The sequence below is a fragment of the Melospiza melodia genome, chromosome 13 (assembly GCF_035770615.1).
Source record: "Melospiza melodia melodia isolate bMelMel2 chromosome 13, bMelMel2.pri, whole genome shotgun sequence".
Taxonomy (NCBI): domain Eukaryota; kingdom Metazoa; phylum Chordata; class Aves; order Passeriformes; family Passerellidae; genus Melospiza; species Melospiza melodia.
The window spans coordinates 9,464,374-9,489,291 of NC_086206.1; the positions used below are offsets into that span (position 1 = coordinate 9,464,374).

General features: G+C 39.5%; 1 protein-coding gene across 5 annotated transcripts in view; it reads left to right on the forward strand.

Moving 5' to 3' along the window:
* Positions 1-24,918, forward strand: part of PHKB (phosphorylase kinase regulatory subunit beta) — a 66,955-nt gene that overhangs the window by 30,201 nt on the left and 11,836 nt on the right. For 3 of the 5 annotated variants that reach the window (XM_063167735.1, XM_063167733.1, XM_063167736.1), the window contains 13 exons: positions 1,664-1,822; positions 4,844-4,938; positions 11,645-11,700; positions 11,866-11,959; positions 15,378-15,461; positions 15,648-15,752; positions 16,510-16,592; positions 16,673-16,763; positions 19,074-19,135; positions 19,224-19,386; positions 20,180-20,261; positions 22,356-22,413; positions 24,138-24,228. In XM_063167735.1, the coding sequence (XP_063023805.1) occupies positions 1,664-1,822; positions 4,844-4,938; positions 11,645-11,700; positions 11,866-11,959; positions 15,378-15,461; positions 15,648-15,752; positions 16,510-16,592; positions 16,673-16,763; positions 19,074-19,135; positions 19,224-19,386; positions 20,180-20,261; positions 22,356-22,413; positions 24,138-24,228 (1,223 nt within the window). Of the gene's footprint in view, positions 1-1,663; positions 1,823-4,843; positions 4,939-11,644; positions 11,701-11,865; positions 11,960-15,377; positions 15,462-15,647; positions 15,753-16,509; positions 16,593-16,672; positions 16,764-19,073; positions 19,136-19,223; positions 19,387-20,179; positions 20,262-22,355; positions 22,414-23,188; positions 23,280-24,137; positions 24,229-24,918 lie in introns of all 5 variants that reach the window. The other 2 variants (XM_063167737.1, XM_063167734.1) reach the window with 1 other exon arrangement.

Sequence of the window (24,918 nt, forward strand, 5' to 3'; positions counted from 1 at the left end):
AAATTGTGATAATAAAGGTAACATTTTTCTGGAAAAATCAGTAGCATTTTCCCAGAGAAATGTTACTTTAATTATCACAATTTATGTGATCCTAAAGTAAGATTTACACTGTGCCCACTTGTTCCTCCCCTCCTTCACCTCTGCTTCATTGTTTACAAAGTTCACTTCTCCTTTTCAGGCAAGTATTAACTACCAGCAGTCAGATTGTCTCAATGTCCCACCTGGACCCAGCTGAGAATTACTCTCATCATTCATTGTCACTTAATTTTGCAAGCTCTAAAAAATAATTTGGTATATGCATGTGAAATTGTTTCTACCTTAGAGCTGGGAAAGTGGCTACATAATAATTTTATTATAAATGTTCTCTTATTTAAAGTGAGCACTTCAGAATTTTTGTGGCACTGCAGAAAAGGCTAGTGGTGGCCTACAGGCACAGCCATCCAAACTTCAGTTAAAAAAAGAAAAAGGCCATAAGTTTGAGTGGGAGGAAAAGAAATGGCCTGAGAACAGAACAATCCAATTTTAAAACTCAGCATTTAAGTCACCTGTTCTTACATCTGTGGTACAGTTACACAAGTGCATGCAGAATATGCCTTGTTCTTTAAACTTTTTGAAGTGAACTAATTTCTGTAAGGCAGTCAAACATTCCCTTACCAAATTTGCATTATGTAGCAAATTTTTCTTGCTGGTTGTCACTTTTTTCTGATTAATAATGAGTATGTGAAGGTTCGTGCACACTAAATTAATCTTATGGTTTCTTTTGTTGCATGTCATCACAAATGTCACATCTTAAAATTTCTGGGTGTTGTTTGGTGCCTCACTCATTTGAATCTAATATCTCTAATAACTGTTGCTTTTCCATTTTTTCTCTGCTTCTTCCCAGTAATTTGATTTTTTCCTAAGCAAATAGTAAGACACTGCAGCTTTATTCTGTTTATCACCTGTTGTTTATCCAAATTAGTTCAAGAGTAGAGCAATATTAAGGTGGAATTTAATTATGCAGGAAGCATATTAATTTGCTTTTCAATTTCATATAATTAGGTCAGTCATTTATAATCATGTCTCTAAATTCCTGATGCATGTCCACTTAAAAAGTTCTGAAATAAAGTTTAAAATGATCAGCAATACCTGTGGCATAATTCTAGGTACAAGGTCTGTATCTTTAGTAGAGAAGTTATGCCATTTTGTTTCATGGTGTTTCAAGAATCATTTTAAACATTTGATGAATAAAATGATCCAAAACCAAGTTGACTCTTTTTTGAGCAGGAGTTTTAGTTAGAAAGAGTTGTCTGATACTGAGCCTGTGCTAACTGGGGGCACAGCACCCCTGAGTGTTTCACTGGGACCCAGCTTTCATGGCTTTTGGTTAAGGCTTTCTGCTTTTTCCTTCAGGTGACTTCTGTTAGTTTCAGTTGGCACAGAAGGTGCTGCGCAGACAACATACCTGTTCTGGGAAGAAATTCTGAGGAAATGTCTGGTGAAATCCAAAGCAGTTTAACATTGCCCTGGGATTGCTCACTGAGATAACACAAATGACAATCTCTGTTCAAACTGTTACTGGGGTGCAAGATTTCCTGGTCCGGATCCACTTCAGCTTTCTTAGGGCACTGCAATCGAGTCCTGGCAGTGATGTTTGCTCTCTGGCTGTGCTTGCTGTCCCCAGGGTGCCCTGTTGTCCCCAAGTATTACTACGTGCCTGCTGACTTTGTGGAGGCGGAGCAGAGGAGCCCGGGCAGCCAGCGGCGCTTCCCCAGCAACAACGGGCGGGACGGGAAGCTGTTCCTGTGGGGCCAGGCCGTGTACATCATTGCCAAGCTGCTGGGTGAGAGCTGCCTCCTGCCCTTTGGCCTGCCTTCCTCCTCAATCCAACCTGGCATTGCCTTTATCTGGGACAGATCAAAATTGCTTTGCGGTCTTCTTGGTTTTATGCTGCGTACTATACAGCTTAGTGGAATATTTCATAGAGTACTGAAAACCTAAACAGGATGAGTTTTCTTTTTTTTCTGGCTTTCCCTCCTATTTCCTTTTCTTCATGACAGAGTATATTAATGTGATGCTTTCTGGGTTAAGTGTATCAGCTTCATCACTGTACAGATACACTAAAAATCATCACCCCAACTGCAATACTCCTCCCCTTAACCCTCCTCTCCTCATGCAAACACCTATGAACTAACATTACATTGTAAATGATTTATAGCATCTAATTCCAATTATTGACTGCTTAAGCAAGACAAGTTGAAACTTTGAGTCGTTGCGGTCTCAGAGAAAGGCAATGATTCATTCATCTGTGTTATTTTTACCCTTTTTCAATTGTATGAGCAATTGAATGTTTGTGTCAAAGTTTGACCAGTGAAGGTTGTTTTGGTGATTTTCAGTCACAAACTCTCAGTCTCACTTGGAATGATTTTATAGGCTAATGCAAAAAGAATATTTAATCCAGAAAAATCTTCACAGTTGGGTTTCTCCTTTAGTATTTCTTTCAGGAGAAAGATATATTACTTTATTTTAACACGATCAGCAGTTACCTAGTAATCAGTAGATGGGGTTCTGGAAACTATTTTTCTGTTATCACAGAAGGGAAACAGGTTGTTGGTAATAAAAATGAGAGAAATTTAAGAGGAGTTTAAAAATTCAGCAGTTGGCAAGAAGACTGGAGGATGTATCTTTAGGTATAGAGGGACAGAGTCTGTCTGGTACTCCACCTGTTTGGTTTTGCTTGCAAAATTCCTCTTTTTGCCAACACTTCAAAGTAAATGCAGGCAATCTCACTAATAATTAAAACAATAATTTATCTTATAAGAGTATTAGCCAAGTAATCCTCCAGTGTGTGTGTAGGTTGCTGTAGTAGTTCAGCTAGTATTGATCTTGTACTGATCTCTGTGTGTTTCTGTACCTGCAGAATGCTGGTTAATAAGTTCTATTTATAGTTTGCTAGCTGTTGTTTGTGTAACATAAACATTCTTGTGTTTCAGTTCTTTGCTGAGCATTCTTACACACTGCTTTTTTATTTTATTTATTTTTTATTTTTTTTTCAAAATATGCAAAATTTCATAGCAATTTTTCCCTGCTTCTCTCATAGTTTTTGGAGATCTTACAGCAATGTGTTCATCAGAGGTTGTTATATCAGGGACTTCATTTATTCCTGCTAATTTAGAGTTTGGTGCATTCAATTTTGCTCCTTACTGGTGAAAACCTACTGGAATAACAATCTTGTCCTTGGTGAAAGTGTTTGTGTGTCTTACTTTGCTTGTTGGTGGTTGCTAATTAAGTGGAAGCCTGGCTCCAAATACTTTGATATCTGGGAAGGTATTGGTTTCCCATTTCATTATCCATTCAGAAATCATTGTGTTGCCTCCAGGGTATCAATTAATCTGTGTTTGTTCAGCCTCCTTGCTCGTGCTGTGTAGGCAGCACACAGTACCACCTTTGTAGCCTTTGCTGCTGTCTCTGGGCCTGGGCTCTGCCTCTCAAGGTGCAAATATTTCTGAATGCAGCAACGTGAGCCTGAGTCAATTCTTACCCTCCCACAGAGGGGCAAACAGGAACAGGGAAGTCAAAATCTTGATCCTGCTTACAAATGCTGAGTAACAGAGTGAAAGTGCCTGTGTGTCACTGTTGGAGGGCACATTTCTGCAACTGAAAAAACTGTTTATGAAGGAAAAAAGCATGTGTTTTGCAGGTGGTGATGCTGTTTTCCACAGAATTTCCTTCTTGCTTTGGATGAGGTTTGTAAAACCTTTATGTTAAGGTCCCCATTTTGGAGCAAGGGAAAGGAGTCCCTGGTATTTAGCTGTTTCATGCAACTGAAAATTCACTCAACTGAAAATTCACTCAGTCTTTTGTGTAGTAGCTCCTTTTGTGTTGTTTTTCCTTAGACTTCTTATATCTTGTTCTGTGGATTCAGTGCTGCCTAGAACTAAGAATTTTAGCAATATTTTTGTAAACCAAATGGATTAAATGTTGTCAGCTGCTGCTGATGCAGATAGGGAGCTAACAAAAGAAACTGCTTTTGCAGTCCAGCACATTTATACTTGTGATAATGGTGATGAATATTCACTAGCAGTTAGCTTAAGTTTTATATTAGTCTGTTGATATATTGTGACTTACTCTGTGTTAGAAATTAGATCAAGTTTGGACAGTTTCCTGTCAAAATACAATTTTGGTAGAAGAAAGCTTATTTTAAGGGTATAATAGCTCATACTAGATTATGAACCTGTATTCAAGGAATTTGTTAAAGTTTTTACTTGTGTATTTTTATTGGAGTGCTTTTTCAGGAGAAGGTTAAAATACTGGGGGTTTAGGTTTAGTGGGGTTTTTCTCCCCCATGTAAAAGAACTCCAGGTAGCAACTGCTAGATTTCAAATATTTTTAATTAGTTTTTTTTCACAATTTCTTCCTGAGTTAACCTATTGAGAGGCACCTTTGATATCTCTTGTTCTTTCCAGGATTCAAGTCATGTGATTAACTTGAGATAGAGGCTGTTTTTCTGGTTATTGAGTTCATAGTTAACGCTCTAGAATAATTCCATGGTTGTGGATTAAGGGCTTTTTAAGTGACTTATGTTGTGGAGTCTGGTGTCTGCATATCATCTATTAACATATCCCTGTGAGCAAATAAAGGCTTGGGTTTTTATACCACAGTGCTGTAATTAGCTGTGGCAAGAACAAAGCCTGAGTCATCCATTTTAAAATTAATAGAATTCTGAATTTTTCAAAATGTGCTTTTATGAATCATTGATCTAAAACAAAGCAGAACCAACTACAACACAAAAGTTGACATGTCTTCACAAAAGCTGCAGAAAGTACTGAAGTCATTCTGCATTTCTATCCTCATTTCCTTTCAGCTGATAAATTAGTGAGCCCTAAAGATCTGGACCCCATTGGCCGCTACGTGGCTCCCCAGGACCAGCGCAACGTCAGCATGAGGTTCTCCAACCAGGTCAGCATCAGCCTGCTGTTATTATATTTGTACTGAAAAATTGTCATCTAGGTGCTATGCATGCTCCTCTAATATTGCAGCTAAAGTGCAAAGAAAATATTCAGTGTGTGTACATTTTCTGAACTGATGGAGGGTTGCTTTTAGAAGGAAATTATAACATCTTCAGTTTTGAGGAAGTGATGAGCGTTTGCCTTCAAATTAAGTGATGCAGTGAAAATGATAGATAAAATGTAAATATCAATAACTGCTAATAAACAGGTATGTGTCTTGAGTTTTAAGTTGTGTCAGGAAGGCAAGAATGAATCTGCTTTTCTTATTCCTTCAAAGTAATTTCAACTGCAATATATTAATATTTTTTGTATTTGGAGCTCCTAAGAGCTATAAGAATGAGGGTTTTGGGGTTTTTTTGTTGGTTTTGGGTTTTTTGGGTTTTTTTTTCTTTTTGTATGGTTGATACACCATCCCTGAAGATATTTAAAAGATGTGCAGATGTGACATTTAAGGACAGGGTTCAGTGGGTTTAGGGGTGCTGGCTCAATTGTTGGACTCTGACTGTAAAGGCCCTTTAATGATTCTATGATTCCATGTTCTGTATTTGGATTAAATGCACAGCAGGAATGAGTGACCAGGGATGGGGAATGCTTGAAACATGGTAATTCAAATCTGTAGTGAATGAGACAGCAAGATATGTACATGTCTGTGTGTAGGGACCTCCTTGAGTTAAACAGGTAAGAACTGTGGAAATGTCTAGCTCAAAGATGTGTTTCAGCCTTTTTTATTTTTGTATGAGGAATGTATATTTGAGAAGTTCCTTGTTCAGCATTGTGAATTTGTTACTGAAGCATAAGAGATGTTACTGAAGCATAAGAGATTTATCTTAAGATTCACTCCAAGTTCAGAACTGAACAATGTTTTTCTTGTTCTATCCAAATGCTGCTATCCCCTCAGTTTGCTACTATTTCCTGTTTCCAAGGTAATCCATGTGCCTGATGTTGGTTCATTCATAAGGAGACTTTCATTGCTCACAGTGCAGCACTTGCCATGTTCCTGTGACATAATGAAAGCTCAGTGATGTCCTTTGTTGCTGGTTTCTTTGTTTGTTCTTCATCATGGGATTATGAATGTGACAGAGCCTGGGGGCTGCTGGCCCTTTTGGGGTGCCCTCAGGAGGGGCCTGTGTTGAGTCAGCCCATCTGATTCCTCTTGCTTTGATTCTTCAAACCAGTCAGTTTTAATATGCCACAGCTGAGCACTTTGAAGAAGATGAGGCTTTGTTCTGCAGGCACTCTGTGACTCATCAGGAAGTGTCTTAGCAGAAAAGCACTTTTACAACTATTTGGGGTACCCAGTATGTGACAGGCAGTTTGCAGATCTTCAGAGAGAAACAGCCTCTGCTCCGAGAGCTTCCCAAAAGTGATAATAAATAATGCAATGATAATTTGTTTTCTCATGGCTTAGACATTGAGGGCCACTTAGTGAGTCACTAAAGAACTTAGTAAAATGCAGCTACCCAGTAAAACTCAGCAATGCAGTAGGGACTTTAAAAGTCAACAGTGTTGAGAATAACAGTTGCATTTTGATATTTTACTTCAACTTCAGACAGTACATGAAGAAGGAAGGAAATTCTGGGCATGCCCAGGTCTGCTTCTAGCTGTGTTCTTCCCAGAGATGACAGTGCATGTGTTTCTTTGAAATGTAAATGCCAGAACTAAAGATATGGTACCCAGTGGGGGTTAGAAGGGAGGGATGCCCTTCTGAATTAGTGGGAAATAGAGACTGTGGCATCAGGCCTTTGGCATGGCAGCCAGGAGGCTGTGGGATTTCTTTAGTTTGTACTGGAACAGCTGCTGCAGTATTTTGGGTGGTTTTACTGCTGCAGTATCAGAGCAAAATATTCCTTCATGCAGATGTCAAATGGGTCCTTGTTAAGAGAAGGTTGAAGATGCCCTGACATGACTCAGGGGAGCTGTACCAGCAAAGGTCTTCAAGTTCCAGACAAGAATCTTGAGTTTGGCTTTTTTAATCCATGTTTTAGATTTGCTTAACCAGTTTGTCTGAATATTTGATTATGCCATTTTATCTAATTGAGCTAATTTATGCAAAATCAGTATCATATTTGCCTTAAAGTGCAGGGAAAATGACTAAAAATACCATACAAAATGAGAACACAGCACATCTTAATGATGTCTTTAGAAATCAAAAGTAGTTTCTTCTCTTTAATGATGTCTTCTCTTTTCCATATAGCTAAAGAATTAGTCAGTTAAATTGAACAGAAAACTATTTCCATTTGTATTAAATTTTATTCCTGTAAGCAATAAACAAGGATATGTAAACATTTCAGAAGCCTGTGTCTATAAATTTTGTTGTGATACTGTGTTTTGAAAGGAGATGTACCAAAAAGAAGGCTTTTAAAATTTTTATTTGAAGCTCTGTGCTAAGTAAATATTTCTTCAAGAAATATGTTTTCCATGTAGGCATATTTTTATTTTGTGGTTGCATTAATTATAAACTCTAAACACTTGCCACTGAAAATGTGATTAATTTAATATATTTGTGGCTTTGGTGCCACTACAAAAATATGCCTGATACTCACACAATAGTGTAGATTTAAGCAAGCAATGGAAAGTGTTTCAAATATTCCAACCTTATTTTTACAGCTTAGAAGCATCAATGAAGAATTAGGTGAAGGAAAGTAAGGTAATATGGACCTCCAGAGGTAAAAGTGCTATGAAAGCTGTGTATATATAAGTGTGTATAATTACAGTGGGAGTGCATCAGAAAATCAGATCAAGGACAATCTCATTGCTTGTAGAAAACAGGCCTCAAATGAGCAGTACAGTAAAAACATAATGGCTGCCAGTACTCATTTGGTGTGTTTATAGTTTGAAGGAAATGTTTTTTTCACCTAATTCAATGGCAGAACCTGTTATTTCCCACTTTGAGGAGGCTGTGTCCATCCATATGTTGTTTCTTGGGGGAGTGCCAGTGTGGTGCTGGAGCAGGGCTGTGTTTGTGGGCTCAGTCTGTGTTCAGAGCACACTGGGACACTGTGTGTGCTTTGCACTCCTGACAGTCAGGTCAGAGCCCCTCCAGGAGTTCCAGAGAAATGGAACCAGCCATACTCCCTTTACTTTGAAAGGAGATCCTGCAGGGTTCTGCTTCAGGGGGACTCTTTAGAGCTGAATTCCTTCAAGAGCTTTTGTGACTCCTCTTTAGTGCCTCCACATTCAGGAGATTCTGTCTTGGTTGGGGTTGTTGCATCCTCTTTTGGGAGGATGTGGTGTAGGAGAGGGCCTGGATGGTAACAATAACATTTGAGAAGTGAGCTAGGGTGGGGCTTTTCTGGAATTGTTTTGTATTTTACTGGCACATGTGAAAGCTGATTTATTGCTGTCTTGTGTAAATTTCATCTTTAGCAAAAAATCATAATCTGACTAAATTGCCAGAGTAGGATTATTTTATGTTCTGAGTTAAGTTGAAATATGTGTTTAGGGTTACAGTTAAGTAAGTGGATTCTCTGCATGTGATTACTGTATTCTTTTAATGTTTTACTGTGTAGAGTTAATAAGCATTTGTAAGGATTTTATTTCAGGTACTGGGAATTAAGATTAAGGCCTAGTGATGAAGAGAATTGGGAAGAGAATAGTCAAAATAATAAACTGCTTGTTTTGTTTACTTATTCAGGGAAATAGATAACATGTAAATAAGGAACTAAATTTATTACTTGTAGATAGACTGAGATATTTTAAGATTTTTATGTTTAGGATTAGAGCCTGTCTAATTTGGATGGAGCCATATTGGATGATTTGTTTTGTCATGTTAATTGTAAACATGTCCTTGCTTTATTCCCTTTAATACAATTGCCTACCACAGTTAACACAGTTCTAAACCTGCCAATGCTGGTTTGGAATTTGAGGCACATAAGTGTGCTGTGTTTGATTTCAGGGGCTGGTGTGTCTGTGCCAGTGGGCACGGGGTGGTCAGCAGTGCCAGGAGCTCAGTGCCAGTGGGCACAGGGTGATCAGCAGTGCCAGGAGCTCAGTGCCAGTGGGCACGGGGTGGTCAGCAGTGGTCAGCAGTGCCAGGAGCTCAGTGCCAGTGGGCACAGGGTGATCAGCAGTGCCAGGAGCTCAGTGCCAGTGGGCACAGGGTGATCAGCAGTGCCAGGAGCTCAGTGCCAGTGGGCACAGGGTGGTCAGCAGTGGTCAGTGGTGCCTGGCAGCCCTGGGTTAGCTGGGGTGTGGCTCAGGAGCAGCCAGGGCTCATGGGGGGGCAGTGCAGCCTCTCCTGTTGTGAGCTGTTCCCATTTGCCTCTGCTCACTCCGTGTGCTCAGGAATCCCTGTGGGTGCCATTTCCATCAGGCTCTTCAATGCTCTGCCCCCTTTCTGACATGCTCAATGAATGGTTTTTCAGAGTTCTGAGGTTTCCTGGCACTGGAAGCAGAAAGGCACAGTGATAACATCTGTGCAGTGAGAGGCTGATACTGAGCTGCTTTGTCTCCTTGTGCCAGGAATGGAGTCAGGGATTTTTCCCTTTATCCTACCTCCAGCAGTTTATAACCTTGTTAAAAACTGTGAATATTTTTTTTTTAATCTTTTTTTATTCTCCTTTTTGGAGAGGAAGAACAACTAATCAGTCTTTTATCTTGTTCTTCTGAAGTATATTTATCATCTGCACAGCATGCAGAATCCAGCTGAAACCAGCCCTTCTGCCAAGGATCCAAGGGGCAGCACAAGGCAGGAGGGGGAGCCTGGGCAGGGGGGCTGTCCTGGTGTCTTGGGGAGACAGTGATGGATGTTGTGGGAACAATACCTGAGCTGGCCTTATTAGAAATGAGAAAGCCAAGACATTAAAATGGAATTTTTAACAAGAAGATTTATTTAGTGGAATATTTAGCAGTTAAATGCTTTTCCATATCTCTTTTATTAAAATACACAGCAAATACTATATAGCACAATCACCACTGGAAAAGGTGCCTTCCTTTTTTTGAGTGTTTTATCTATTATTTTGATCTGTGTCTCTCTAGGTCACTACTTGTGATCCTCCAGGCTGTGACATGTCAAATGACAGTAACTTTCTGTTGAATGTTGCAGCAGTCCTGTAGTTGTACTGCAATGATAGTTATATTTTTTCCACAATACTCTCAAAGGTCTAGTAGTGTTTCACACAGATTTTGTGTTGTGCCAGTTGTGCTGTAGCTGCATTTATGTAGTTCTGGCCTGTGTTAGAGCCACCATTGATTGGCTGTAAGTGAATCCTGTCCTTGGCTGTGTGTGAGGCAGAACTCATGGGTTATGTACAATTTACAGGCTGTGCTTACACAGTCCTGCTCAGCTCTTCAGTGAGAGGGGAACTGAGTCTTAGCTCAAAGGCCACTGCCCAGGTTAGATCACAGGCTGTCTGCAAATCATTACTCTTGGAAGGGCTCTCTCATTTTCAGGTTGGGGGGGGCTCTGCTTTTTGTTTATACACAATGATTATGGCTGAGTTTTGGGCTGAGTTTCCCTATTGTTTGTATAAATACAAGTGATAGCACAATGATCTTATTCTGAGCAGGAAAATCTAATGTTGCTTGAACTTCTGACTGCTTCATCTAGTCTCTGCACATACTTTCATCAGAAACATTTCATGTGGCAAAAAGTCCAGAATTTTTAGTGCAAATGTAGTGCTGGCAGACTTCTGGGAAAAAGTTACCAAGAATTTCTCCTGCAAATCCCTAAGATCTTTAGTGATATGAAGTCTCACAGCTCACAGCTGCCTGAGCAAGCAAGTGTTCCCTCAGAACCTCTCCTTCCAAATCAATGTCTATCCCTCTATCATCACAAAAAATGCTGTCTCTTTGTACAATTGATAGAAGATGTGTTTAACTTCTGTCATTCATGTTCTGGTAGTTTCTAGACAAAAGCAGACAAAAGCATTTTAGCAATGAAAATGTGAGCTGCTCTTAGTTGTGTTGATCTACAGTCAGTGAATGCCAGAGGATGAACAAGGACCAGGGGGTGTTCATGGCTCATTCTGCCAGATCAAAACACAGAGAGTCAAGTCAATGATTTCACCCAACATGTTGAATTCACTCCTATCTGCATGGTTTCCTGATGTAAAATACTGGTATTTATTTCAGACATGAAGTGTCAGTGTAATAAGCAGTGCAAGGAAATGGAGCTGTCTGCAGTAAATGTATTATGTCTTTCATGTCACTAAAGAGCAGCTGTGTGATGACAATTTTTCACAGTAAAGGTTTGAAATCATAGGTCATTATTTCTAAGGGAATTTTATTGTTTACCCAAAAAGCTGAATTTTGCTCATTACAAAAATATTTATCAAAACATTAGGTCATATCAGGCATATAGGAGATATACTGATTGGATAAATTCCAAATTTTTGTATGAAATAAAATGTTTTCCCTACGTAGTTCTTCTTAATTAAAGAAACCCCCAAACTAATCCAAGCAGTGTAATGATTACCAGAAATCTGTTTATTACTAATTCTCCAAAATTTGTTTTGCAGAATTATTATTGGTAGGACAGGCTTCCTGTACTCTTAAGATTTATAAATCTTTCAATTTGCTCACACCTTTGCTCACAAGAAAAAGCAATGCAGGCAGTGCTGTCTGTCATAGTTGTGGATTGTTTGACCTTGGTCATGCTATATTGAATAAAATCTTTAGTTAGCAATGCCAGTAATGATTTTGTCATTATTTTGCAGGGTCCCTTAGAAAATGATTTGGTGGTCCATGTGGCCCTGATAGCAGAAAGCCAGCGGTATGTATTTGCTTTTGTTGAGTACCTGTGTATTAAGGAAGAGTTAAACAATACATCTGAAATGGTGTAGAATAAAATGCTGCTACTTGTATACATCTGCTGCCAAGAGAATTATTGAAACTATTCTGTGATTTGTTATTAAATCTATCTGTATTTGATTTGTAGCCTGCAAGTATTTCTGAACACATATGGAATCCAAACTCAGACCCCCCAGCAGGTGGAACCAATTCAGATATGGGCTCAGAAAGAACTTGTCAAAGTAAGGAATTCTGCATTTAAAATTATTTCTCCATCTCTGTATTTCTTTTGTAAAAACAAAGATTTATATCAAGCTATTGGCCTTGTATCTCCCTAAGCTGTTGTCTACATATTTCTGTCCTCCTAAAGCAGTTGCAAGGTGTGCTGGCACTGGAAGTTACAGATTCCTGCAGCTTTCAGGGAAATGTAGGAGCCCACATGTTCTGTATTATCTGATTAGGCTTATTGCCTGAGCCACTTTCAAAGTATAATGAATGAATAATAAAATTTTAATAACATTAGTAGCTTGGTAACCTGAATGAATGTTGATGGAGAAACAAGCAAATGAGCAATAGTCAAAGAAATAGATTAAGTCAGTAGGCATAAACCATCATAGGATTTCATAGTGCAGCCCCTGGCACAGGCAATATCCACAGCTCTGTCACTGGTTTCCTTGGATTGACTATATCCAGGAAGTTTTGGGTTTGAAATCCTTCTTGGTCTACCCCTTTAGCTGAGCACATTTAACATAGCTCAGTTAGAAATGACTGGGATGAAGGATCATCGTCAGCATCCCCTTCATCCTCCCTGAAGAATCTGTTTTCTGTTGGGGCAAGGAGTCTCCTTAGGGTCAGTCACATCCTTCCAGGCCTGGGCTGGCCCTGCTGGTCCTGGCTATAGGTCAGACACAAAGCTCCTGCTGGCCCTGTGTTGTGCAAATGGTGTCACACATGAGAGTGTTGAATGTCTGGGGCAGTGCAGTGACAAATCCTGTTTGTCAGCCCCATTGTAGAACAGATCTTTGTGTAGGGCTCTCCCTCAGAAATCAGGTCACATGGCCAGTGCCATGATGTATCAGGATCTGTAGGACACAAGAAAAAAAATCAACCCAAAAATAGAGAATATAGCAACATATTTCAGGTTTCTTAAGTTTGTGAGGATGAAGGATGTGCTAAACCTGGCTGTGGCTTATTCAGAAAAATGCTTACCCCAGATAATGGCTGCCACTAACATCTGAGAAGGACTAAAACAGGGGGAAGAGAAAAATCCATGTTTCCATTCATCCTTGTTCATTTCTGAACCCATTTTTACTCAGTAGCTTTCATGATAATATATTCCAAAATATGTTCTCTCTGTCTGTATCTGTCCTGAAGTTCTGTACTGAAACTTTGGTTTAACAAATGAATACTCCATAACTTTACTGTAAAGGTATACATTGTCTCTCTGTCATCCATCACTTTTTTGGTTTCCCTGCCAAAAAGATGAGACCTTCATTAAGTTTTATTATTATCACTTAAATTCCTATCTATGGAAAAGTCTGTGTTAGGATTTATTTTTCTAAAGCTGTTGAGACATCTGGCAATTCTGACACTTCCTTTATCCTCGTGATGGGTAGGTACAGCTGCCTCATCAAAACTTTCTATGTGAAGGAGCGCCATGAAAATATTAATTCACCTGATACAAAACCTCTTCTTAATGGGCTTCTAATAAAGGCTCTGCCAGAGCTGTGAAGTAAAGAGAGTGTTTGGGATGTTATGAGAACTGGGGTTTGATCTTGGGGCTTATGCCAATAACCAAAATGAACCAAAAAGCAAACAAACAAAAGCTCCTGGCAGTATTTGTCATCCTTTGAGGGGAAAGGAAGCCAACAGTGGAACAGTCAATGTATTTTGGGGAATAGAAGGTTGATCTGTGGAAAATATGGATCTCAATATTCCTTACTCTGATGCTGTCATTTCTAAGGAGAATTTAATTTAATCAGAAATCTTTGAACTGCTCTAGTAGCACATGGTAACAGTTTAAATCTCTAGACTTATTTACAAGCATGTGTCCAAAAAAGTACTGTAAAACAAATGGATGGGGACTGAAAGTAGAACTTTAAGCCATGTAAAGATATCCACAAAGAGAGGGCAGTGGGGAAAAGAGAACAAAGAGATAAACAATAAAAATGGGACAAGATACATGTAATACACAGGAAAAAAGCACATGTGGAGTGGAATTACAGCACAGGAGAGGAGCAGAACCCCTGGGCACAGACTGAGAGGAGGAGAGGGAGCACAGAAGCAGATGGTGTGCAAGACAGCTGCATTTTGGGTCATGCTCATAAATCAACCCCACAGCCCAGTCTGCTTTCACAAACATTTCTTGCTATTAGCAGCTTAATAATCCAGAATTGAAGGGCTTTTTAATAAAAAAAACCAAAGGTGCTTGAAGCAGCTGGACTTGAATGAATTGTGCCTGGTGCTGCATCTGAGCTTTGATTGTAACAGATCAGGCTGGAGAACTCTCACTAGAGGAGGAAACTGCTGCAGCAGCCTGTGTGCCAACAGGGGCCCCAAGCTACAGAGTCCTCAAGGAAACAGACAATACTGCAATCATGTCCTGCATCCCAGTAAAATGAAGGTCCTTGTAGCATGAACTGGCCCTGACTGCTGCCATTCTTCCAGTCTCCCTTATTTACCCCAGCAGAGGGTCAGCATTGTTTGTTATGTACAGGTGGGTTATTAAAGGCTATCAGTGTTCTGATGTCTCCATCCTGCCCCACTTGAATCCAGTTCCTTACTCTGGATGAACAGGTCTTGTAGGTAATTTTGTTTATTTTCTTTTTTAAACAGCTCTTGGTATTAGTGCAGAAGCATGGGCAGGATCAGGAAGACCCCAGGCTGACAGCAATAGAAAGCTACTGAGTGTAATGTTTGTTCAAGTGTTTGCTTTCACTTGCTTCTGAATTATCTTCCTATAACACAAAGAAAGATTGAACTTTGGAAAATGTTCAGAATTCTGAATATTCTGCAGAAATGGTGTGTTCCTTACCCAAAACAGGCCAAGTAAGGAAAAATTACATCTTTCAGTCAGGTTGAACTGATGCATTTATACTGTAATGCTCACAGATTAGTTGTTTTCTTATGGTTTTGTACTGATACAGTGTAATAAGGGAAGATTATTTTTGCAAAATTGCATCAGTTGAATGACAGGCACAAATAACTAATAAGAATCAAGCTGTGAATAATGAGATAATTCCCTCTTGCTTGTGTTGCTGATGCATTAATTTTGCAAATTTGTACAAAGATATTTAAAGGGTTCCTATATTACTCTTTTACTTTTGTATCCACTCTGGAAAAGCATTACAGAAGGCAAATTTGGCTAGCCAATAAATGCAAATGATCCTTTAAAATTATTTCAATAAGCAATTTGAAAAATCAATAAATATTTTACTTACAGAGAATAGAAAAGTAATCAGAGGAAGAAGTTAAAAAGAAGACCTACTATAGGAAACAACAAGTGTTTTTTAGAAAACACAGCCCTGAACAGCAATAGCAGCCACATTTTCTAAATCATTTTCTAATCAAAGCAGACTGCACACAGCTTTCTTTGTGAGATGTGGCAGGAAAAAGGCTGGGATCTAGGTTTTTATCAGTTTTCATGACTCTCTTTCACAGGCTTACTTCCATTTGGGAGTCAATGAGAAATTGGGATTATCAGGAAGACCGGACAGACCCATAGGATGCCTTGGAACATCAAAGGTTATTACAAGAAAAGTTTATATTCTTATTATTGATAAATATTTCAGATAAACATTTAGTCTGTAATTTTAACTAGAATTGAAATCTAATGTTATTTTATACATATTTTATGTTGTTCAAGTCCTGGTATTTGGCTCTGATGGATGTTTTAAGGACAAGATTAATGGAAGTGTTCTTTCTCAACAGATTTATCGAATCCTGGGCAAGACTGTAGTTTGCTACTCGATCATTTTTGATCTCAGTGATTTCTACATGTCTCAGGATGTTATGATGTTGATTGATGACATTAAGGTATTTGTAACTTTTCATTTGAGTAACTGACAAAAATAGTCTGCAGAAGAATTAACTGTGCAGTCTGATGAAACAGGGGACTGAAAGGGGAACACAGTACAGTGTGTATTATTATAATAAAAAAATAAACCTGCAGCTAGAAATTGTATTGAGACAAATATCCTGTCAGCCCAGTATGAGTTCTAGTGAGTATCTCTCTGTGACAAAAAATCCTGCCCCCCAAGTGACTGGGAATGCTGTAGGGCAGCAAGCAAATTATCATTAGTTTCTTTGGGAGAACAAATGTTCTTGCCTGAAAAAAGGAACAAGACTGGTGTTTACAGGAGATATGAAAGCCTTACATGGAGGAAACACTACTTGATTTTGCACAAATATTTAAACCTGCTCTAAGGTTGACAGCAGCTCAGAGCTCACTCCCCACACGCACAGAAGATGGCCCTGGTGCTTCCATCCCAGTGGCTGGGATTTAAGCCCTGGATCCCTTTTTCTAGGTTGCTGCCTGTAGTTCAGAGTACTGCCCTGTCTCATGCTTTGCTCCATGATCCATGCATTTTCTTAGGAGTATTTTCAGAACACTTAGGGAATAGCAGGGCTTGACAGCAGCTTTCTGTTGCAGAAATCTGTTGGTGCTGTAGTAGCTGAGGAGTTTTTAGGCTGCTGGGTTCTCAGGGCTGTAGGTGCTGTGCTGTCTTGCACTGTGTGCTGTGCTGGCTGTGTTCTTTGGGGTGTGTTGTGACTGAGGCTCCTCCTTGCCCAGAATGCCCTGCAGTTCATTAAGCAGTACTGGAAAATGCACGGCCGGCCGCTGTTCGTGGTGCTCATCCGGGAGGACAACATCAGGTAGGGAGGGAGAGAAGCAGCATTTGCAGTGTGGGGCTCACCTGAGGGCAAGATTCATGGAGTTCTGTTTCACATGGCAGAGGGAGCAGATTCAATCCCATACTGGATATGCTGGCAGCCTTTAGAAAGGGACTCGTTGGAGGAGTGAAGGTTCACGTTGACAGAGTACAGGTAAGGTGTCTCTTCTGACTCTTGTGTTCTTCCCTCCTGATACTGCTACGTGTATTCTTACCGCTTGGAGCTTTATGTGACTTCTGATTTTATTTAGTTTCATACAGATAAGGAGTCAAGACATTTAGTACTGTTTGTTTTGTCTCAACAGAAACATGGGTTTATTTTCATTCCTTTTGATGTGTCTTTTGAAAGTCATAATCTTCACAGAGGATTTTCAGAAGGGAAAGGGGTGTTTTTTGTTAGGCAATCTTGTGAAATTACTACCAAAGCATAAAGCCACGGTGTCAGGCACTGAGGGATTTCTTTTGATTAGGTAATCACAGAGGGGGAAAAAAGGTGCTTCACATATATTAAAATTCTTACAAGAACTAAAGTCTAGTTTTAACATCTTTACTGTTTGAATGAATCTTAAAGCAGGAACATTCCTTCATTAAAATGTGAAAATTACCAAGACAGGTGCTGATTTTACATACTCCTGTGTGGTAGTTAATCTGAGTTTACACCTGTTGAACTATATTTTTTATGTAAGAGAGAAGACTAAGGACAGAGTAATGCCTTCGTGTTTCCTACAAGATTATTAATTTGTAGAAGAGCTTGGGAAAGGGAATGCTTCTAGCTAGGATGGTTTAAGATATCCTTGCAATCTTTAAGTATTTATGTATTTCTTGGGCTCACATGCAGGTCATGGAGTCTCTCCTGGTACCACTGACTCTTCCTATAGCAGATGCCATCACTGCCCATGGCAAACCTTTCATTTGGCTGCAGGGCTGTTGTTGTTGTGATTTGGTTTGGTTATTGTTTTTTGAATTCAACTGCAATGACTTTCTTGCCTTGCAAGAAAGATTTATCAGACAAGAAATTTCTCCATCCACCTGTGTCCTTATTCTAAGCACTACTCTGAACAGCCATTGGGGAGTAAACTTTGCCTTCATACTCACTGTCCTTCTGGAAAGATCTTTTTCCAATATAAACAGTAAGGACTTGTTTTAAAGGGTTTAAGATGGTGACAGTCACTGGTCTTTGCTTTATTTGTTAGCCATTAAACAGAGCACATGGGAAGATACAAACAAATGTTTGTCTGACTTGAAGGCCAGTGGAGAAGGTGGTGGGTGCCTTTCCTGCTGGGCACCCTGTGCCTCTGCAGCAGCTGAGCTGCAATCTGTCTTACTGCACAGCTGGCATTTCATTAACAGTCTTGTTTCATTATAGGGGAGGATTTGGGAAAAGAGCAAGGGACATGTCTAATTCCTGGTGTTTTCTTGAATAATTCATTTATTCCAACAAAATATATATTGATCTTTGTCAGTTGCATTCAGCTGCTTCATTTAGGTGCACATGTTAAACATGCCTGAGAGAGAATGTGTATCTCTAATTGGGTGAATGCTCTTTTTCTCCTATAAAGTATATCAAATCTGATTTAAAAATTTGTATGCTCAGAAGTTTTGTAGCTCTTTTCTGATTTTTACCTTCATTGTCATCATGTGTTCAAGCAGATGTGCAAGGCAAAGAATGAATGGCACCAGTAATAAAAGCAAAGCAGGGTTTTTATATTCTGTCATCTCACAGTGTAACAGATCAATGTTTTACTGCAACTCATGTACAATGAAAATGGAATATAAAAGTTCACAAAACACACTCAGTTTTATTTAGCTAATGAGAACAATCAAAAGCAGTCCTAAAAATGCTGTATTACAGTACATTTCCTCTGGCAGTAGATAAATGGGGAATTCCTATAAATTCAGAGTGAATGAATTGTAATGACATCAGATAAATGCAGCACTGAGTTTCAGCTCTGTAATCTTTTGAGATGTATTTGTAAACTGCATTTGATGTGCAAACTTAGGCCAGGCATGCTTGGATTAGGGAATGAGCAGAGAGTGGGAATGCTCTTTGTAGTTTTTGCCTGAAACATCAGTGAGGCTGACAGGAAAACTTCCTGGCCTTCAGCCATGCCTGGAGGAATGAGCTTTGGGCTCCAGAACGTGGGGACTGTGCAGGACTCTGAGGAAGGCAAATCCTCAGTCTCAGTGTTTCCATTTTGGGGTGGGCAGTGCTGGATGGAGCTGGACAGGACAAAAGAACAATGGAACACAAGCAAAAAGGAGACAGCAGCCCCAGGAGACTTCTGCTGCCTTAAGCTTTTTTTCCTCATGAAAGAGCAAAAATACTCTGAAAGCATAAAATATTTGGAACTTTAGTTAAAAAAACTACTTTCTCAATGGAAACCAGCAGCAACATACTGAGATTAGAAGACAGCTATATAGTTCTGTATATATTTTAAAATTTGTTTTCAATTTTTCATTGCAGACATTAATATCTGGAGCAGTTGTTGAACAACTTGACTTCCTAAGCATCACTGAAACAGAAGAGTAAGGCTATGTGTAAACAGTGGTGATGATTTATGTGATTATTAAAATACTTTCTGAACCATGAAGAAATTAAATACTTATTTTTCAGGGCTCCTGTATTTAAGAGTTTGGAGGAGCTGGATCTTCCAAAACATTCAAAAGTCAAGAGACAATCTAGTACTCCCAATGCTTCTGAACTTGAGCAGCAACCAGATGTAAATATTAATGACTGGATAAACAAGTCAACATATGAGATCCTGCAGAAACTTAATGTAAGAAAACTTGCTAAAAGTACAGTGTAACTTCATTCTTGTGAAATAAATTCTGTGCTGATACTCTTTTTACCAGCAGCCTTAGATCAGCATGATCAGTGTTGGGGTACATGAAATATCTGATATTCCTGTCCATACTCAGGGAATCCTCTTCTTTATCTCATCACAGGGCTCCTTGGCCCTTCATGTAACTGTTGGCTCTCAGTTCTCCCAGGTGCCCCAATCATCCCTGGTGCCAGGTGACCCTCTGGATCCATTTGCATGTGTCCTAAGAACAGATATTTTATTGATAAACTGCTAATCAAAAGAGACTTGAGCAGTGGGTATTTACTAGGATGGACTGGGAACTTCTTAATAGCATCAAGGGACAGTTCCAATCTGCCACTTGTTTCCTGTACCTAGAGGAAAACCACCAGTGACTGTTCTAGGTCTGGTGTTGATACAAACACACCAAGTGTTCTGCTTGGTTCCCTATTTCATTACAAGCATTTTTGCTGTAAATTAAAGGACTTGAGACTGAAAAATCAGGAAACTTTTCCAAGGTCAAATTATTACAGCTTAATATGATCCACAGAGAAGGCTCTTCAAGCAGCAGTGACAAGGATACAGCACACACAGGGTATGGGATAATTGTGAAATCCCCTTGAAAATAAAATAATTATACTTTTCCTTAAATTGAAAAGAAAAAAAGGCCCTTTGGTTTCACCTGAAATTTTTAATAGCTCTTCTGGCTTTGCTTCAGTGACAATCTGAAGGCAGTTTATGGTTCTGCTGTTGCTGTTTTTTATTTAAGGACTGCAGTTGCCTGGCAAGCCAAGTGTTACTCTCCAGTATACTGCTCAAAAGGGAAGGGCCGAATTTCATCACCAAGGAAGGTAAGAGCTCCTGCCATGGCACTGTCCTGAGGAAGCAGCTCTGTGCTCAGTTGCAATGAACAGGAATAGTAGCTGTGCTTGCCAGCAGTTGTGGAGCTCTTTTCTCTGCCATTTAGAGCAATTTCTGCATTAAATAGGAGATGCAGATTGATGGTGTGGTGGGGAATGAGCTGCTGGATATATGAATGCTTTTAGACTGTTTGTAGGCCAGTGCTGTATCTGGTTGTAATTTTGAATGCATAGATTAGAAAAAAAATACAGGATTTGCCTTTACAAAGAAAACAAACAAAAGACAAGTCTAAATGTCTGTAACAGTCTGTACTATATGAGGCTTTATACTGAATTTTTATTCTGCTTTGATGTAATCTCACTTCAGTTCAATGTATCTGTGAAGTTCTGGTTTTGTGTTATGGCTTTGTTTTAGAGCAGAGGGTCTAAATTTCTGTAATGTAATTCTGAGAAGGCCACTGAGGCTTTGGGGTTTTGTGCTGCAAAGTTTGCTGTTTTGTCTTTTTTCCCAAAGATTGCTTTCTAGTTGCCTTTTTATATATGATTACTGAGAAAAAGAGGGCTGTTCAAATCAAATAATATACTCTTAGTTATTCATCAAGCAGTGGGACTTCCCACCTCATGTTACAGAGTCCTGCTTCTTAATTTTGGTAGGAGATGGCTGCTTCATGTGGAGAAGAGCTGTCATATTGACATAAACATACATTATATCTGCATTGCTGTGTTAAAAAGATCATAGAATCTATAGGATATTCTGAGTTGGAAGGGACCCCCAAGGATCATCATCCTTCACAGCACACCCCAGCCATCCCCCCATGTGCCTGAGAGCTTCCTGAGCTCTGCCAGACTGGTGCTGTGCCCTGGGGAGCCTGGTCAGTGCCCAGCCACCCTCTGGTGAGGAACCTTTTCCTGATCTCCAACCTAAACCTCCCCTGCCTCAACTCCAGCCATCTCCTTGAGTCCTGTTATTGGTCACAGAGTGAGGAGATCTGCTCCTGCCCCTCTGCTGCCCTGGTGAGGATCCTGCAGACCCAGTGAGGCCCCTCCTCAGTCCCCTCTGCTCTGGGCTCCACAAGCCAAGTCACCTCAGCCTCTCCTCACATGGTTTCCTGCTAAATCCTTCACCATCTTCCTGTGCCTCCTTTGGATACTTTCTAATATCTTTTTATCTTTCCTCTGCTGTGGTGCCCAAAATTGCCCACAGGCCTGGAAAGCCACCTCTAGGGAATAAAGCCCCTTGGCTGGAAACCCAGTGCATTGCTGCAAGTGCTGGCTGCAATCTGCACATTAGGCCATGTGGGCTCTGCAGAGGCCTTTTCCAGCAGTCACCTGGAGTGTTGGGAGGCTTTGGGAGCTCAGGAGCTTCCTTTAGTCCTTTGCAGGTTGTGTTCTTTGCTCTAGAAACAGCTCAGGGCAGATTCCCTAACCCCTGTGAGCAAGCAGTGTTACCACTACAACCACTGGGTCGTGATGATGAACTTAAAAACGCTGTTGAAATCAATTAAATCCAAAAATGTGCAGTTGTGCCTCTGGGTGCTCAGAGCTAACCTGTGCAGACCTCTCAGTGCCATCCCATGTGGAATGGTGGTGCTGATCACCTTTTAACATGCACCTTGGATTGGATGGGCTGAGTCACTGACTGAGTTCTCTGCATGGACACTGCTGAGACTGACATCAGTAATCACCCAATCAATAAAACACAAATCTCAACACAGAGGCTGAAGAACTTCAGGTTCTGCAGTATGAGGATGTACTTTGTGATGGGGTGTACCATTATAGGCCAAATCTATATGGAGATTAATTTTCCCCAGTGTATTGCAAGAGCAGGTGATATTATAGGTGTCTCTACAGCAGGCACAGCAAATTGAGCTGAAATCTGGTTTGGCTTTTTCATAAGAACATAAACTAGGAGATGGGACTTGATTGCATCTGAATTTTAGATGTACAGCATAATAGATACGTGCTTTATAAAGCAGCTTCAGAATTAACTGGTCTCATCATACTTGCCTTATTACTATTAAGTGAAAGCCTGTGCATCTTTTTTTGCTTGTGTTTTGTTTTCTTTTCTTTGTTCATTCCCTTTAGGTACTGTTGCTGAGCACATTGAAAGAATCTACAGACGAGCTGGCAGCAGAAAGCTCTGGTTTGTATACAAATATCATGTTCCTTCTGGCTTACACCAGTTTTGTTTTCCTAATGTTTATATAGAAAGTAAGGCTGGATTCTCACACACTTAAAGGAGGAAAATGGCAGCTTTCCTGACAGTTGTATTGGTGCATGGCAGCCAAAGGTCTGGTTTAAAAAATGAAGAAGCAGTTTCTTACTGTTATCTTTTGAAATACAAAACCAATAGGCTGGTTTTGCACTGAGTGCTATTGCCATTACACAGGCCCCATTACATTGAAATAATGTGAGAAGAATGTTAATATTCTTATTTCTTACAGGGCATGAAAAAATATTGTCAATAGCTCCATGTAGGAAGGCTGGTGATAAGATATAAATCATAAGCTGATGCACTAACTCAGATTTATTGCCCTGAAGTAATTTGCTTTGAGCCTGACTTTGACACTTTAAATAACTTTAAAAGGTTTCAGCACGTAGGTTGATATTTACATGTTGTTTATTAATTTCTTTGCCCTGAAGATCAGTAGAAGTTTAATTTCTTTTTATCAAAGTCAAGCCTGTCCTGAACTCTGTTCTCTCAGTCTGTAACTATTCCTAACAGGTCAGTAAATATAAATTTGTTTTTTGTTTTTGTCTCTACGTACGGTTAAATGGGCCTTTGCCAATAATGAGGTAGACCCAAAATACCTTGATGGTATTTTTTGTAATTAATAAAAATCAGAAGTATTTTTAGGAACAAAATATGTAAACTGTTTTCATTTCTCTTCCCTGATTGCCATGTGACACACATATAGGTTGGTGTTGCGCTACAGTGCTGCATTTGCACAGAAATTTTCTTCTTCTATAACCCCACATATTACTACTTTACTGGTACATGGGAAACAGGTAAAGTGCCCAGAAATCTGAAGTGCAGCTCTGTGAGATTTTTTTATTTTGCTTATTTGCATTTTGATAGTATCAGCTAATGCATTTTTGAAATGCTTTGCTCTTGATCTTAAGGAGTGTGTAGCACTTTTCACAGGAATCAACATCAACTGTTTGAGTTTTTTACTAACACCTTAGAATATTACAGCTTATTCCTCATCTCTGTGAATAAATGATTCTTAGTAGCCTCAAAACCTATGCTAGAAAAGCTCAATTACAGTTCTGTTAGGTTTGTATTTTGTCAGGAAATTGCTATTAAATGTGTTCATATCTTTAACTGCATACCTAGAAAAATGTGGTTCTTAGAAGTTACAGCTTGTTTTAACCTGGCAGGTGACACAAGCCTCTTCTTTTCATGCTGCACATGCAAAATATTACCTCAGCATGGAACACACAGCAAGGCTTTGGTGTTATGTGTTATACTTTCTCTTGCAAAATCTTTCTGACTCTTTTAAATAGATTTTAAAATTACCAAAGTTATTTTGCAAAATGATGAAAATGTCATAAAAGAGGAGCTGGCATTTCTTACCTGCCTTTGGTTAAGATGGTGTTGAGAAGAGAACAAGAAGCTTTTTATGGAACTGGTAGTTTAATGAGTTCTAACTAAATATATTTCTGATCCATTAACCTATATCTGAACTAAAAAATGAGAACCTACAGAAGATTGCATAAAATCTGATCCAAATTCCACTTTGTACATACTGTATGTATTCACTGAGTTAATTTTGAGATTCTGCTGTGGCAGACTGCAGCTTTCTATCTGAATTCATTAAACTAGCATGTGATATGTAGTGGGATTGCTCTGTTTTCTGCCCTCAGGTCTGTTGTGCGCTTCGCAGCAAGTCTTTTAGGTAAACTAGTGGACAGCCTTGCACCATCTATTACTAATGTTTTAGTTCAGGGCAAGCAGGTAAGTCTTTGCTCCTCAGAACTGCATTAAGGAATGATAACAGAAACTAAACAAATGGCTTGTTCATTTTCAAGGCCTCTGATGCTTCTTTTAAAAGTATGCAATGGCTTAAAAAAAACCTTACCAAAGAAGAGAAATCCAGAGGAAATAAATATGTGTTTAATAATTGTATTTGGAATTGAATAATAGTTTTAATGAATGAAAGAATAAGACTGAAAAGACTGTTCAGCATTTATGGAAGACAGGAAGGGGCATGATTTCTGAAACTCCTTGGGTTTAAGGTCTCTGGGGAGACCTTGGAAACCCTTCCAGTGCCTAAAGGGGCTCATAGAGCTGGAGAGGGACTTTTGACAAGGACATGTAGAGACAGGACAAGAGGGAATTGCTTTAAAATGAAATAGGGCAGGTTCAGATTAGATCTTAGGAAGAAACTCTTCCCTGTGGGAGTGAGGAGGGCCTGGCACAGGCTGCCTGGAGAAGCTGTGGCTGCCCCATCCCTGGGATGTTCAGGTTGGATGGGGTTTGGAGCAGGAATGTTGCAACATGATGATCTTTAAGGTCCCTTCCCACCCAAACCTTCGTGTGATTGCATCTATATGCCCTCTTACTTGACAAAAGTAGATGAAGTATAAAGGCATCTCTTGAGAGACTTCTTTAATGAAAATGTAATCATTTTCTGTGTGATTGAAC